Source organism: Heterodontus francisci, chromosome 2 (genome assembly GCF_036365525.1).
Source record: "Heterodontus francisci isolate sHetFra1 chromosome 2, sHetFra1.hap1, whole genome shotgun sequence".
Classification (NCBI taxonomy): Eukaryota; Metazoa; Chordata; class Chondrichthyes; order Heterodontiformes; family Heterodontidae; genus Heterodontus; species Heterodontus francisci.
The window spans coordinates 196251902-196265987 of NC_090372.1; the positions used below are offsets into that span (position 1 = coordinate 196251902).

At 43.1% G+C, this 14086-nt stretch overlaps 1 protein-coding gene across 1 annotated transcript in view; it reads right to left on the minus strand.

Annotated features, from left to right (window-relative positions):
* The window catches only part of nom1 (nucleolar protein with MIF4G domain 1), a 93994-nt gene that overhangs the window by 48682 nt on the left and 31226 nt on the right, over nt 1–14086 (minus strand). The window contains exon 5 of the mRNA XM_068015008.1: nt 11060–11170. Coding sequence (XP_067871109.1) covers nt 11060–11170 — 111 coding nt within the window. The remainder of the gene's footprint in view (nt 1–11059; nt 11171–14086) is intronic.

Genomic DNA, 14086 nt, shown 5'->3' on the forward strand with positions numbered 1-14086 from the left:
GATGTTGTGGCCATTTCGGAGACATGGGTAGAGCAGGGGCAGGAATGGATGTTGCAGGTTCCGGGATTTAGATGTTTCAGTAAGAACAGAGAAGATGCTAAAAGAGGGGGGGGTTGTGGCATTGTTAATCAAGGAGAGTATTACAGCGGCAGAAAGGAAGTTTGAGGACTCGTCTACTGAGGTAGTATGGGCCGAGGTTAGAAACAGGAGAGGAGAGGTCACCCTGTTGGGAGTCTTCTATAGACCTCCGAATAGTTCCAGAGATGTAGAGGAAAGGATAGCGAAGACGATTCTCGACAGGAGCGAGAGTAACAGGGTAGTTGTTATGGGGGACTTTAACTTTCCAAATATTGACTGGAAATACTATAGTTCGAGTACTTTAGATGGGTCAGTTTTTGTCCAGTGTGTGCAGGAAAGTTTTCTGACACAGTATGTAGACAGGCCAACCAGAGGCGATGCCACATTGGATTTGGTACTGGGTAATGAACCCGGCCAGGTGTTAGATTTAGATGTAGGTGAGCACTTTGGTGATAGTGATCACAATTCGGTTAGGTTTACCGTAGTGATGGGCAGGGACAGGTATATACCGCAGGGCAAGAATTATAGCTGGGGGAAAGGAAATTATGATGCGATTAGGCAAGATTTAGGATGCGTAGGATGGGGAAGGAAACTGCAGGGGATGGGCACAATCGAAATGTGGAGCTTATTCAAGGAGCAGCTACTGCGTGTCCTTGATAAGTATGTACCTGTCAGGCAGGGAGGAAGTTGTCGAGCGAGGGAGCCGTGGTTTACTAAAGAAGTTGAAGCGCTTGTCAAGAGGAAGAAGGCGGCTTATGTTAGGACGAGACGTGAAGGTTCAGTTAGGGCGCTTGAGAGTTACAAGCTAGCCAGGAAGGATCTAAAGGGAGAGCTAAGAAGAGCAAGGAGAGGACACGAGAAGTCATTGGCAGATAGGATCAAGGAAAACCCTAAGGCTTTCTATAGGTATATCAGGAATAAAAGAATGACTAGAGTTAGATTAGGGCCAATCAAGGATAGTAGTGGGAAGTTGTGTGTGGAATCAGAGGAGATAGGGGAAGCGTTAAATGAATATTTGTCGTCAGTATTTACAGTAGAGAAAGAAAATGTTGTCGAGGAGAATACTGAGATTCAGACTACTGGGCTAGATGGGATTGAGGTTCACAAGGAGGAGGTGTTAGCAATTTTGGAAAGTGTGAAAATAGATAAGTCCCCTGGGCCAGATGGGATTTATCCTAGGATTCTCTGGGAAGCCAGGGAGGAGATTGCAGAGCCTTTGTCCTTGATCTTTATGTCGTCATTGTCGACAGGAATAGTGCCGGAAGACTGGAGGATAGCAAATGTTGTCCCCTTGTTCAAGAAGGGGAGTAGAGACAGCCCTGGTAATTATAGACCTGTGAGCCTTACTTCGGTTGTGGGTAAAATGTTGGAAAAGGTTATAAGAGACAGGATTTATAATCATCTTGAAAAGAATAAGTTCATTAGCGATTGTCAGCACGGTTTTGTGAAGGGTAGGTCGTGCCTCACAAACCTTATTGAGTTTTTCGAGAAGGTGACCAAACAGGTGGATGAGGGTAAAGCAGTGGATGTGGTGTATATGGATTTCAGTAAGGCGTTTGATAAGGTTCCCCACGGTAGGCTATTGCAGAAAATACGGAAGTATGGGGTTGAAGGTGATTTAGAGCTTTGGATCAGAAATTGGCTAGCTGAAAGAAGACAGAGGGTGGTGGTTGATGGCAAATGTTCATCCTGGAGTTTAGTTACTAGTGGTGTACCGCAAGGATCTGTTTTGGGGCCACTGCTGTTTGTCATTTTTATAAATGACCTGGAAGAGGGTATAGAAGGGTGGGTTAGTAAATTTGCAGATGACACTAAGGTTGGTGGAGTTGTGGATAGTGCCGAAGGATGTTGTAGGGTACAGAGGGACATATATAGGCTGCAGAGCTGGGCTGAGAGATGGCAAATGGCGTTTAATGCGGAAAAGTGTGAGATGATTCACTTTGGAAGGAGTAACAGGAATGCAGAGTACTGGGCTAATGGGAAGATTCTTGGTAGTGTAGATGAACAGAGAGATCTTGGTGTCCAGGTACATAAATCCCTGAAAGTTGCTACCCAGGTTAATAGGGCTGTTAAGGCGGCATATGGTGTGTTAGCTTTTATTAGTAGGGGGATCGAGTTTCGGAGCCACGAGGTTATGCTGCAGCTGTACAAAACTCTGGTGAGGCCGCACCTGGAGTATTGCGTGCAGTTCTGGTCACCGCATTATAGGAAGGATGTGGAAGCTTTGGAAAGGGTGCAGAGGAGATTTACTAGGATGTTGCCTGGTATGGAGGGAAGGTCTTACGAGGAAAGGCTGAGGGACTTGAGGTTGTTTTCGTTGGAGAGACTTAATAGAGACATATAAGATAATCAGAGGGTTAGATAGGGTGGATAGTGAGAGTCTTTTTCCTCGGATGGTGATGGCAAACACGAGGGGACATAGCTTTAAGTTGAGGGGTGATAGATATAGGACAGATGTTAGAGGTAGTTTCTTTACTCAGAGAGTAGTAGGGGCGTGGAACGCCCTGCCTGCAACAGTAGTGGACTCGCCAACTTTAAGGGCATTTAAGTGGTCATTGGATAGACATATGGATGAAAATGGAATAGTGTAGGTCAGATGGTTTCACAGGTCGGCGCAACATCGAGGGCCGAAGGGCCTGTACTGCGCTGTAATGTTCTAATGTCTTTCACAATCTCAGGACATCCCAATGCATTTTACAGCCTTTTTGAAGTATAGTCATTGTTGTAATGTGGGAAATGCTGCAGCTCACTTACACACAGCATGCTTCCACTCACAGCAATAGGACGAAGACCAGATAACCTGGTATTTTCTTTTAGTAATGTTGATGTCGACAGTGTACAGGGAACTTTATTTGGTGTCAACCGTGGCTCAAAGGTAGCATTTTCAACTGAGTCCAGAAGTTGTGCATTCAAGCCCTATTCAAGACATGAGCAGACAATCTATGATGGCACTTCACTGTAGGGAGTACTGCACTGTGGCAGGTGCTGTTTTATCAGATGGAATGTTAGACCTGTCATCCAAGATGTAAACGATCCCATTAATTGAAGAGGAGCAGTTCTCCTGGTGTCCTTGTCAATATTTGCATCTCAACCAATTCCATTAAAACAGATTATTTGGTCATTTATCCAACTGCTGCAGTGAGATCTTGCTGTGCTTTAATTGGCTAATGTATTTGCTACATTCCAACAGTGACAACAATTCAAAAAGTACTTCATTGGCTGTGAAACGCTTTGAGATGTTCTGAGGTAGTGAAAGGCACGATATAAATATATGTTTGTTCTTATATCTGTTTTCTGTTGTATATATTCTTATTGATCAATTTATCTCTGTTGCCATACTCTAGTTGATACACCATACCTCAATACCTTATCAGATGCTTTTTGAAAATCCATACACACATTTCATTTGCTTTATCAATACACTATTACTTTTTCAAAGAACTCTTAACATCAGACACAACTAACTTCTTGCAAATTGATTAATTAGGGCAAACCAGCATCAATGTATTTTCAAAAGTATTAATTTTATCTTGTCTTAAGACTTATAGAAACTTATCCATGACCAATGCTAAGCTGACTGCTCCATAGTTACTGGTTTATTCATTTTTCTTGTATGAAATTCTGGGCTGGAAAGGAAATCAACCTACTCAATGGTCTAAAATAAAAGCAAAATACTGCAGATGCTGGAAATCTGAAATAAAAACAGAAAGTGCTGGAAACACTCAGCAGGTCAGGCAGCATCTGGAGAGAGAAGCAAAGTTAACATTTCAGGTCTGTGACCTTTCATCAAAACTGGCATAGGTTAGAAAAGAATTAGGTTTTAAGCAAGTGAAGTGGGGGTGTGGGTTGGTGGGGAAGAGAACAAAAGGAAAGGTGTGTGATAGGGCAGAGGGCAGGAGAGATTAAATAACAAAGCTGTCCTGGGACAAAGGCAAAGAGTGTGTTAATGCTTATGGTGAAAGACAAAGCATTAGTCCAGAGAGAGTGTTAATGGCAGAATAATGAGCAGCTCTGTCTACATGAAAAACAGGCACATGGTTAAAAAGTAAAATAAAAAAAAAAAATGAAAACAAAGGACCAGTCATGCTCTGAAATTATTGAACTCAATATTCAGTCTGCAAGGCTGTAGAGTGCCTAATCGGAGGGTGGTGGATGGGGACTGGCTGGGCCTCTACTTAAGGAAGAAGTGGAGAGCACTCAGACCATCCTGCTGGGGGATGGAGGTGTAGAGAGATTGGACATGAATAGTGTTATGGTCCTGTAGTTTTTTTTCCCGTAAGATGCCTTTAAGGCTTGCAAGGGATCAGTATTGCTTTAAGATCCGGCAAGCCTCAAGAGCTACAGAAAGGTGTATTTTCGGTTGCCGTTAGAAACAGCCATTTTGGAGAATGTGATTCAAAGGGTGCATTCTTGTTACCATAGATATAGCCACTGGGAGTGAGTCTGATGAGATACATTTGTTACAATTCAGTTTTGAACTGGCTTTTAGTGGAGACAGTTTGTTCTAACAGAACACACAAACAGACACAGCTGTGGTGTCAGCACCTGGAAAAAGAGCTCTCAGCCATTTAAACTGAAGGAATAAGAATTTTAGTCTGTTTAATGATCATCTCTCAAAATTCTAAAACAGCAAGCCAAGACAGAGATCTCTGGTAATTTAAATTGAAGAAAGGGAAGTTAGACTGTGACAATCTTTTATCCCTCAAAAACTCTAAAGTCAGATTGATTCTGTTGAAAGTTTTTGCAAGTCATTAATTGTTAAAATTCGCTGGAGAAGGAAAGCAACATCCTGTGAGGACTTGGAGCAGCATTGGACTGTAAATTTGCAAGGATTAATTTTTTCTATTTGAAACGTTGTTTATATCTTCATAGTGTTTAAGAATTTAGTTCTTCTAATTAAAGAGTTAATTTATTGAACGAAAGACACCTGGTTTGGTTAGCCTCATTTGGGGGTTAATAGATGGTACAATTTGGTTGGGTCTTTCTTTAATTTGGAACGTTTTAAATGATATGTTAGGCGATCTGTGGAGTGATGGGATTGAATCATCAGTGCGTCTCTCCCACCACAATCAGAATCATACATTTTGATTGGGGGCTTTGCCAGGAGCGGTTGGTCATAACAATAGTGAAGAGGAGGCGATTAGGGCCATGAAACTGGAAATTGTCAAAATGACGTAGGGTGTCGGAAGAGTCATGGATGTAGGTGGGAAGAGACTGGACCGGGGAGAAAAGATAGAGTCAAGATAGGAAGAAACAAGTTCAGTGGGGCAGGAACAGGCTGAAACAATGGGACTACCAGGACAGTCCTGTTTGTGGATTTTGGGAAGGAGGTAGAAAGCAGGCTGTCCAGGGTTGTGGGACTATGAGGTTGGAAGTTGTAGAGGGAAGATCTCTGGAGATGAGGTCAGTGACAGTCCTGTGGACAGTAGCTTGATGTTCAGTGTTGGGGTCATGGTCCAGGGGGAGATAGGAAGAAGTGTCTGAGAGTTGGCGCTCAAGCTCTGCAAGGTAGAGGTCGGTACGCCAGACAACAACAGCAGCACCCTTGTCAGCAGTTTTGATCACAATGTTGATGTTAGACCCAAGAGAACGGAGTACAGTAAGTTCAGAGGGTGACAGGTTAGAGGAGCAAGGGGAGCAGAGAAATTGAGGCGGCTGTCAGTTCTCAATTAAACATCAAGAATGGGTAAGAGGCCAGAGGGAAGGGTCCAGGTGGAGGGAGAATAGTGGAGGTGGGTGTAAGGGTCTGCTCGCTGGGGGGAGGACTCCTGATCAAAAAAGTGAGCCCGGAGAAGAAGACAGAAGAAGAGCTCAACGTCATGCCGAGTGTGAAATTCATTGAGGTGGGGGCATCAGGAGATAAAACTGAGTCCTATGTTAAGTACAGGTTGTTCAGGGTTAGAGATGGGAAGGTCAGAGGGTATTGTGAATACACCGCAAAGGGTCAGATTAGAAGGGATGGGGTCAGAGGGACTCCAGAGGTTGTAAGGAGTGTCTTAAAAGGAGGAAAGCGAGATAGAGAGGGAGAGGGAATTCCAGAGCTTTGAGCCTAGGTACCTGAAGGCACGACCACCAATGGTGCAGCAGTTAAAATCCAGGGATGCTCATGAGGCTAGAATTAGATGAGTAAAGATATCTCGGAGGGTTGTGGGGCTGGAGGAGATTACAGAGATAGGGAGGAGTGAGACCATGGAGTGATTTGAAAACAAAGACGAGAATTTTAAAATCAAGATGCTGCCTGACAGAGCCAATGTAAGCCACTGAGCACTAGGGTGACACCTCAGTGTTACTCAGTGCAAGATAAAGACAAAGGTGGCAGTTTTGGATGACCTCAAGCTTAAGGAGGGTAGAATATGGGAGACCAGCCAGGAGTGCATTGGAATAGTCAAGTCGAGAGGTAACGAAGGCATGAAGAAGGGTTTCAGCAGCAGATGAGCTGAGACAGTGGTGACTTACAGAGGTGGAAACAGGCAGTCTAGGTGATGGCGGGAATGTGTGGTCTGAAGCTCATCTCGGAGTCAAATATGACATTAAGATTGCAAATGGACTGGTTTAGTCTGACTGTTGCCAGGGAGAGGGATGGAGTAGACAGCTAAGGAACAGAGACCAAAAACAATGGTTTCAGTCTTTCTAGTATTTAATTGGAAGAATTTTCTGCTCATCTAGTACTCGATGTCAGATAAGTAGTCTGACAATTTAGCAACAGTGGATGAGTCGAAAGAAATGGTGAGGTAGAGCTGTGTGGCATCAGCTTATGCGAAAACTAACTTTTCGGATGATGCTGCTGTGGAGGGGCAGTGTGTCGATGAGAAACAAGAGGGGTCAAGGATAGCTACTTGGGGGACACCAAAGTAACAGTGAGGGAGTGGTAAGAGAAGCCATTGCAAGTGATACTCTAGTTATAATTAGATCGCTAAAAATGGAACAATGTGAGAACAGTTCCACCCAGCTGGACAACAGTGGAGAGGTGTTGAAGCAGGATGGTGTAGGAAACTGTGTTAAAGGCTGCAGACAGGTCCAGAAGGACGAGGGGGAAAGTTTACCTTTGTCACAGTCACATATGTCATTTGTGACTTCGATAACAGCTGTTTCGGTACTGTGGCAGAGGTGAGCTTGATTGGAGGGATTCAAACATGGAGTTCTGGAAAAGATGAGCACAGATTTGGGAGGTGATAACACGTGTCAGGACTTTGGAGAGGAATGGGATATTGGAGGAGTCAAAATGTTTTCAAGAGTTAAAAGGAATCTCAGAAAGGAGAGATAACAGCAAGCATCTACACAGAACCTCTAATGTAGCAAAATCTCGAGATGTGAAGCCACAGCAGAAGAGTTAGAAGAGGTGAAGAATGCTCCAAAAGGTGGAAAGGTAAAGGCAGAGGACTTTATAGAATCTACTTCTCGTAGCTGTCACTAGACTGTACCTTATCCGAATGAGGATCTTTTCGAGAAGAAGTTCAAGAGAGAAAAATTGCAGAGCCAAATTTGTGCAGGAGGGTATAAGACTGGAGGAAGTTGCAGAAGTATGGTGTGGTTAGACTGGACAAAGGTACTAATGGCAACAAGGATGTTCAATTCAACCAATTAGGAAAAAGGGAGGTGATGTAGATCAATGAGGACTGGGATGAGCAGCAAGCAGGACATGCAGATGAATTTTGAAACAACATGCATCTGGAGAGCCTCCTGGTTCCCTGCAGATACAGGACATCTCTCCTCCTTTCTACCTCCTCTACCAAGGCCTCCAGTGCAGCGTCAGAAATCCTGGGTGCCCCCTTTCTCCCATGTTCAGACAATTTTCTGTCTTTTCCAGGTCAGATTGAGCTCCCAAAAGACTTTCAGCACCTACGCTGGCCATACTGCATCTCCCCTTTAAGAAGTGAATGCGAGTTTTAAGTGGTGGTTTCCCTACTGATGCGGACAGCCAATCAACAGCAAGTTTAGCATTGGCTGCAAGCTGAAATATTCAGCTCGAGTACTGCGTACAGCTTTGGTCACCATATTACAGAAAGGATGTGCTCATATTGGAGAGGGTACACAGGAGATTTACGAGCATGTTGTCAGGAATGGAGAATTTTAGTTATGAGGAAAGATTGAATAGACTGGGATTGTTTTCTTTGGAACGGAGGAAGCTGAGGGGAGATTTAATTGAGGTGTATAAAATTATGAGGGGCCCCAGATAGAGTGAATATGAAGGACCTATTTCCCTTCGCAGAGAGCCAATAACCAGGGAGTAAAGATTTAAAGTAATTGGTTGAAGGGTTAGAGGGGAGTTGGAGAATTTTTGCATCCAGAGGGTGGTGGGGGTCTGGGACTCTCTGCCTGAAATGGTGATAGAGGCAGAAACCCTCATTGCAGTTAAAAACCCTTGGATATGCAGTTGAAGAGCTGTAACCCACGAGGCTACAAACGCAGCTGTAAAGTGGGATTAAGTTGGATAACTCTCATGCGGCCGAAGTGGACACGATGGGTTGACTTCTTCTCTACCATAAATTTTCTATATTACTTTTTCTATGTTTCTAGTTGGAGTTTATGAAGGGAGGAGGTCCAGAAGAAAACATTGGAGAAATCTTCTTGCATGACTTCTTTATTGTTCACTCGGCCAGTTGGTGCTAAAAATCATTGGCCTGATATGCCTTCATGGGCAGCTCCACATATACCTATTTTCATTGAAGAGAGATTTGAGGGACTCGCCTACAGTGTGTTCACTCAACAGTATGTACTACCTATAAAACACAGCAGGGATAGAAAAAGAGCAGAAAGAGCTGCCAATAAACAAAATTTTAAAAACTTTTAAGATGCTGAGTGGATACTGCATTTTAGTATAACCTCTCAAAGCATGCAGCCAGGATTCCCTCTGAAACTTGTTTCTAACTTACTTTAAAAAAAATTGTACTTCCCTTTATAAATTAAAGAGATCTGTCCTGCCAATGACATGACTGATAGCCATGACAGTGTTACACAAAGTGAGTGTCAAGGGAAAACTATGCATTTGCAAGACTATAAATTAAAATTTGAGTGGGTCACAAGCTTCCATTTCAAGATGGACTGATAATTTGTCGTCAGAATCTATGGGGAAAAAAAATTTAAAACCGGTTTTTATTTACATTAACTGGTATGCTGATAAGCAATTATGTTAATGATGGATTTCCATTTTAAATGCACCACAGAATCTTTTGGTAGAAAAGTGCCAGTTGATATTGCAAACAAGTTTTTGTGAAATGCCCTGACCAACCACATATTGCCATCTAGTGGCTTTGTAGCAGCCCACAACATCTAGGAACTTCTGTCAGCTGGATGAATAAAATGTCATCTCCCCATCTCCCAATTCAGAAAGACTAGCAAGACAGTCTGTGAAAGCCCTCACCCTCACCTGACCCCTCCACCATTTTGTTCACATCACAGGCAGCTAAACAGATAAACCCAGCTCCACAACTCCCTTTCGAATCTCATGTGTCACTTCCTTCACTTGCTGCTGCTGTTGGTAACCAAATTTCACTACTCTTAGCACTCTGTGGAGTGACAACCCTCTCAAAAGTCTGCTCCAGAATACATTCACCCTCCTAAACATCGTGGAATGTGCCCAGTTGACTCTCAAACTATGCAACCTTCTATTTGAGGAGTGCAACCTTTGTCCACTTCATATACATGTATTCACCATGCATGGTACTTAAGTCCAGGCAGATCTATATTATGCGTGCTGCACACATCACCCCAGATTCTTATCCTACCATACATACTTATGTGTAACCTGACTGGGATATAATGCAGAAAGTGACTGACTCACTTACTAAGACTCTGAAATGCTAATGATAAAGGGGTGGCTGATTCAACACCTCATATTCATACAGCACCTTTAATGTAGGAAACCAAACAAAAACTGACAAGAGCACAAGGAAGAAATATTAAAATGGTTGACTAAAATCTTGGTCAAAGAGGTAGCTTTTAAAAGAGGGTCTTAAAGAATGACAGAGGTGGAGATGTTTAAGGAAGGAATTCCAGAGTTTATGGCCTAGATGGCTAAAGTCACCAATGGTGGGTGCACAAGAAGTCAGAGTTGGAGGAACACAAAGTTTTCTGAGGATTGTAGTGCTGGGGAAAGTTAAAGAAAGAGAGAGTGGGCAAGGCCATGGAGGGACATGAGGATGAGAATGTTAAAATTAAAATGGAAGAGATGGTGGATGTGAACCAATGTAGGTCATTGAGCACAAGGGTGATGGGTACGAGGTAGGGTATCAGTAGCACAGTTTTGGATGAACTCAAGTTCAAGTTGAGTGAAAAATGGGATGCTGAGCAGGAAAACAGCGGATTAGTTGCGTTTGGAGGTGACAAAAGCATGAATGAGAGTTTCAGCAGTACACAGGTTGAGGCAGGGACAGAGATAGGCGATGATACGGAAATAGAAATAATTGGTCTTCGTGATGGAGCAAATAACAGGTTGGAAGCCCAGCTCACAGTACAGTAGGAAGCCGAGGTTGTGAACAGTCTGGCTCAGCCTGAGACAGTGACCAGAAATGGAGATGGAATCAGTAGCAGGGAATGGCTTGGTCTTCTCAATGTTTAATTGAAGGAAATTGCAGCACGTCCAGGACTGTGAATGCCCGAGAAGCAGCCTGAGCACAAATACAGTGGATGGCTTGAGAGTTGGTATCGAGGTAGAGGTGTGGAATAAAAACAAGAAATGCTGGAAATACTCAGCAGATCTGGCAGCATCTGTGGAGAGAGAATCAGAGTTAATGTTTCAGGTCAGTGACCCTAGAGGCGTGGAACCTGACAGGTCTTTGGATGATGTCACTGAAAGGGCAGCAATTCACTTGCTGACACTCATAAGTGGTGGTGATGTCGTATGTAAATATTCAGTCTATGATTGACTGTTGCCTCAAACAAACCAGAGTTAGGGAAAACTCACAGCACACATCCGGTACAAATCATGAATTTATTTTTCCGCATTTATACAGATAGATATTTGAGAGAATTTCTATGTTACCAGATTCCTCTGCAGTTTTCGAAGTTTTTCCACGGGTTCGGGATCATAGCCTGGAATTTTTCGCACATCATTGTTCTTCAATGCCAACATGGTTTCCAGCATAAAACGGATCTGTAACAGAGTTACAGAGTTGTACCGTAATCAGTATACATAGGAATGCATTGGACTGTTTTGGTTTATCTGGCTAACCCCAGAGTTCACAAACAGAATATATAGTTCATTACTTAAATCTCTCAATTGATTTTCTCATCAAATGTTTGTTCAACTTGCTCTTAGAAATACTGCTGTTAGCAACCTAATTTGCCTCCTTGGGCAGTCCATTCCAAATGATCACTACATTATTGCTCGAAATATTTATGTTGAGCTGGCCACTCACTTACCCAATTCTGAGTTTCATCCTCTGCCCACTCATTGCCATTCTGCTGGCCACATTAAGTGGTTTCTCAGGTTCCTCATTCAGAAATGATTTTCTCTTAACGGGATAATGTTTGCATAAAAGATTCACAATCCTAGAATGGTTACAGCACAGGAGACCATTTGGTCTGTCCTGTGTGTGCTGGCTCTCTGCAAGAGCGACTCCCACTCCCCTGCCTTTTCCCCGTGGCCCTGCAATTTTATTCTATGCCTTGTACAGAGAATTAATCTAACATGTGGAACCAGTGTTAAAAATTCAGCTGGACGAATGCTTTGTCTTTTGCCACAAGCATTAACACACTCTTTGCCTTTGTCCCAGGACAGCTTTGTTATTTAATCTCTCCTGCCCTCTGCCCTATCACACACCTCCCCTTTTGTTCTCTTCCCCACCATCCCCCCCACCCCCTTCACTCGCTTAAAACCCAAATCTTTTCTAACCTTTGCCAGTTCTGATGAAAGGTCACAGACCTGAAACGTTAATTCTGCTCTCTCTCTCCACACATGCTGCCTGACCTGCTGAGTATTTCCAGCACTTTCTTTTTATTTCAGATGTCCAGCATCTGCAGTATTTTGCTTTTATTAAAAATTCAGCTATGGCTTATGACCCAGCTTTCAAATGAATTGTGATTTAAGGTGATTGGTAGAAGGATCAGAGGGGACGTGAGGAAAAACCTTTTCACCCAGAGGGTGGTGGGTGTCTGGAATTCACTGCCCGGATTGGTGGTGGAGGGAGAATCAGTCAACTCATTTAAAAAGGTACCTGGATCTGCACTTGAAGTGCTGTAACCTGCAAGGCTATGAACCAGGTGCTGGAAGGTGGCATTAGATTGGGCAGCTATTTTTTTCAGCTGGCACAGACACGATGGGCTGATTGGCTTCTTTCTATGCCATAACTTTTCTATGATTCTCTAATTATCCAAATCCTTTGGAAAACCACAATTGAATCTTCCTCCGCCACACTCACAGGCAGTGCATTCCAGGTCGCAACCATGCGCTGCATAAAAAGATTTGGCTCATGTCACCATTGCTTCTTTTGCCAATCACCTTAAGTTGGTGCCCTTCCACCAAGGGCAACAGTTTCTCCTGAGCTACTCTGTTCCGACCCCTCATAATTTTGAACACTTCTATCAAATCTCCTCTTAATCTTCTCTTCTCCAAAGAGAACAGTCCCAGCTTCTCCTATCTATCCACGTAATGGAAGTTCCTCATCCTCGGAACCATTCTTGTGAATCACTTCTGCACTCCCTCTAATGCCTTCTCATTCTTCTTAAAGTGTGGTGCCCAGAACTGGACACAATACTCCAGTTGAGGCTGAGCCAGGGATTTATACAGGTTCATCACAACTTCCTTACTTTTGTACTCTATACCTCTATTTAGGAAACCAATCATCCCATATGCTTTAATAACCACTTTCTCAATCTACCACCTTCAATGATCTGTGCACATATACCCGCAGGTCCCTCTGCTCCCGAACCCCCTTGAAAATTGTACCCTTTATTTTGTTTTGCCTCCCCTCGTTCCTCCACCAAAATTAATCACTTCATACAGGAAATTCCATCTGCCACTTGTCACCCATTCCACTAGCCTAAGTCCTCTTAAAGTTTATCACTATCCTCCTCACAATTCACAATACTTGCAAGCTAGTTGAACACAATTTGCCCTTAACAAATCCGTGCTGACTTTACTGGATTAATCCACATTTGTCCAAGTGACTGTTAATTTTGTCCCGAATTACCATTTCGAAAAACTTTCTCACCACTGAGGGTAAACTGACTGGCCTGTAGTTGCTGGGCTTATCCTTACACCCTTTTTTGAACAAAGGTGGAACATTTGCAATTTTCCAGTTCTCTCGCACCACACCTGCATCCTGCCCCAGAACTGGTCCCAATGCCCCAAGAATCTGAAGCCCTCCCTCCTGCACCATGCCTCAATCCATGCATTGATCCTCCCTATCTTCTATTCTTACTAGAATGTGGCACTGGGAGTGATTCAGAGAAGCATGCTGCTGAAGAAATTTCTCAGCCGAAATTCTACAAGGAAGTACAGGCCAAGTTAATTGCCTGAGGAAAAAACACTTTGAAGAGACCGTTTGTATTGAAGTAAAGTTTTGACTGAGAGAGCGTCGGTTTTAAAATTCAAGTTTACCTATTGCTGTGCTCATGGTTGAAAGAACGGTTTGATGCCTACTGCAGCCGAAGTGTTTTGGATGCCTATCTGGTCAGAGACCGTTTCATCGGATCCGCGTGGAGACTTCGAGTGGCATTTGATTGTTTTTGCATTGGAGTGCCTCACCCATCAGGAATGTAACCCACAAAGACTTATATGCCAGTTATTTATTTATCCTTAAGAAGCAGCTAATTTTTATAAAAAAGAAACCGGTTAACGGTGATTTTTTTTTTGAGTGTATGTGCGTAAATGGGGGAGTTAGATTAAAATAAGTTATAAGGTCTTTAGACATAGGTTTATCTTAATAGTGTTTAAGATTTAGTTTTAATATATAGTTAATTTGTTGTTGTCTAAAGATAACTGGTTTGGTCTGTTTAATTCTGGGGGTTACGAGTGTGCTTAATTTGGCTGTTTTCCGGTTGGTTGTGAAAACTTTAATAATATGCT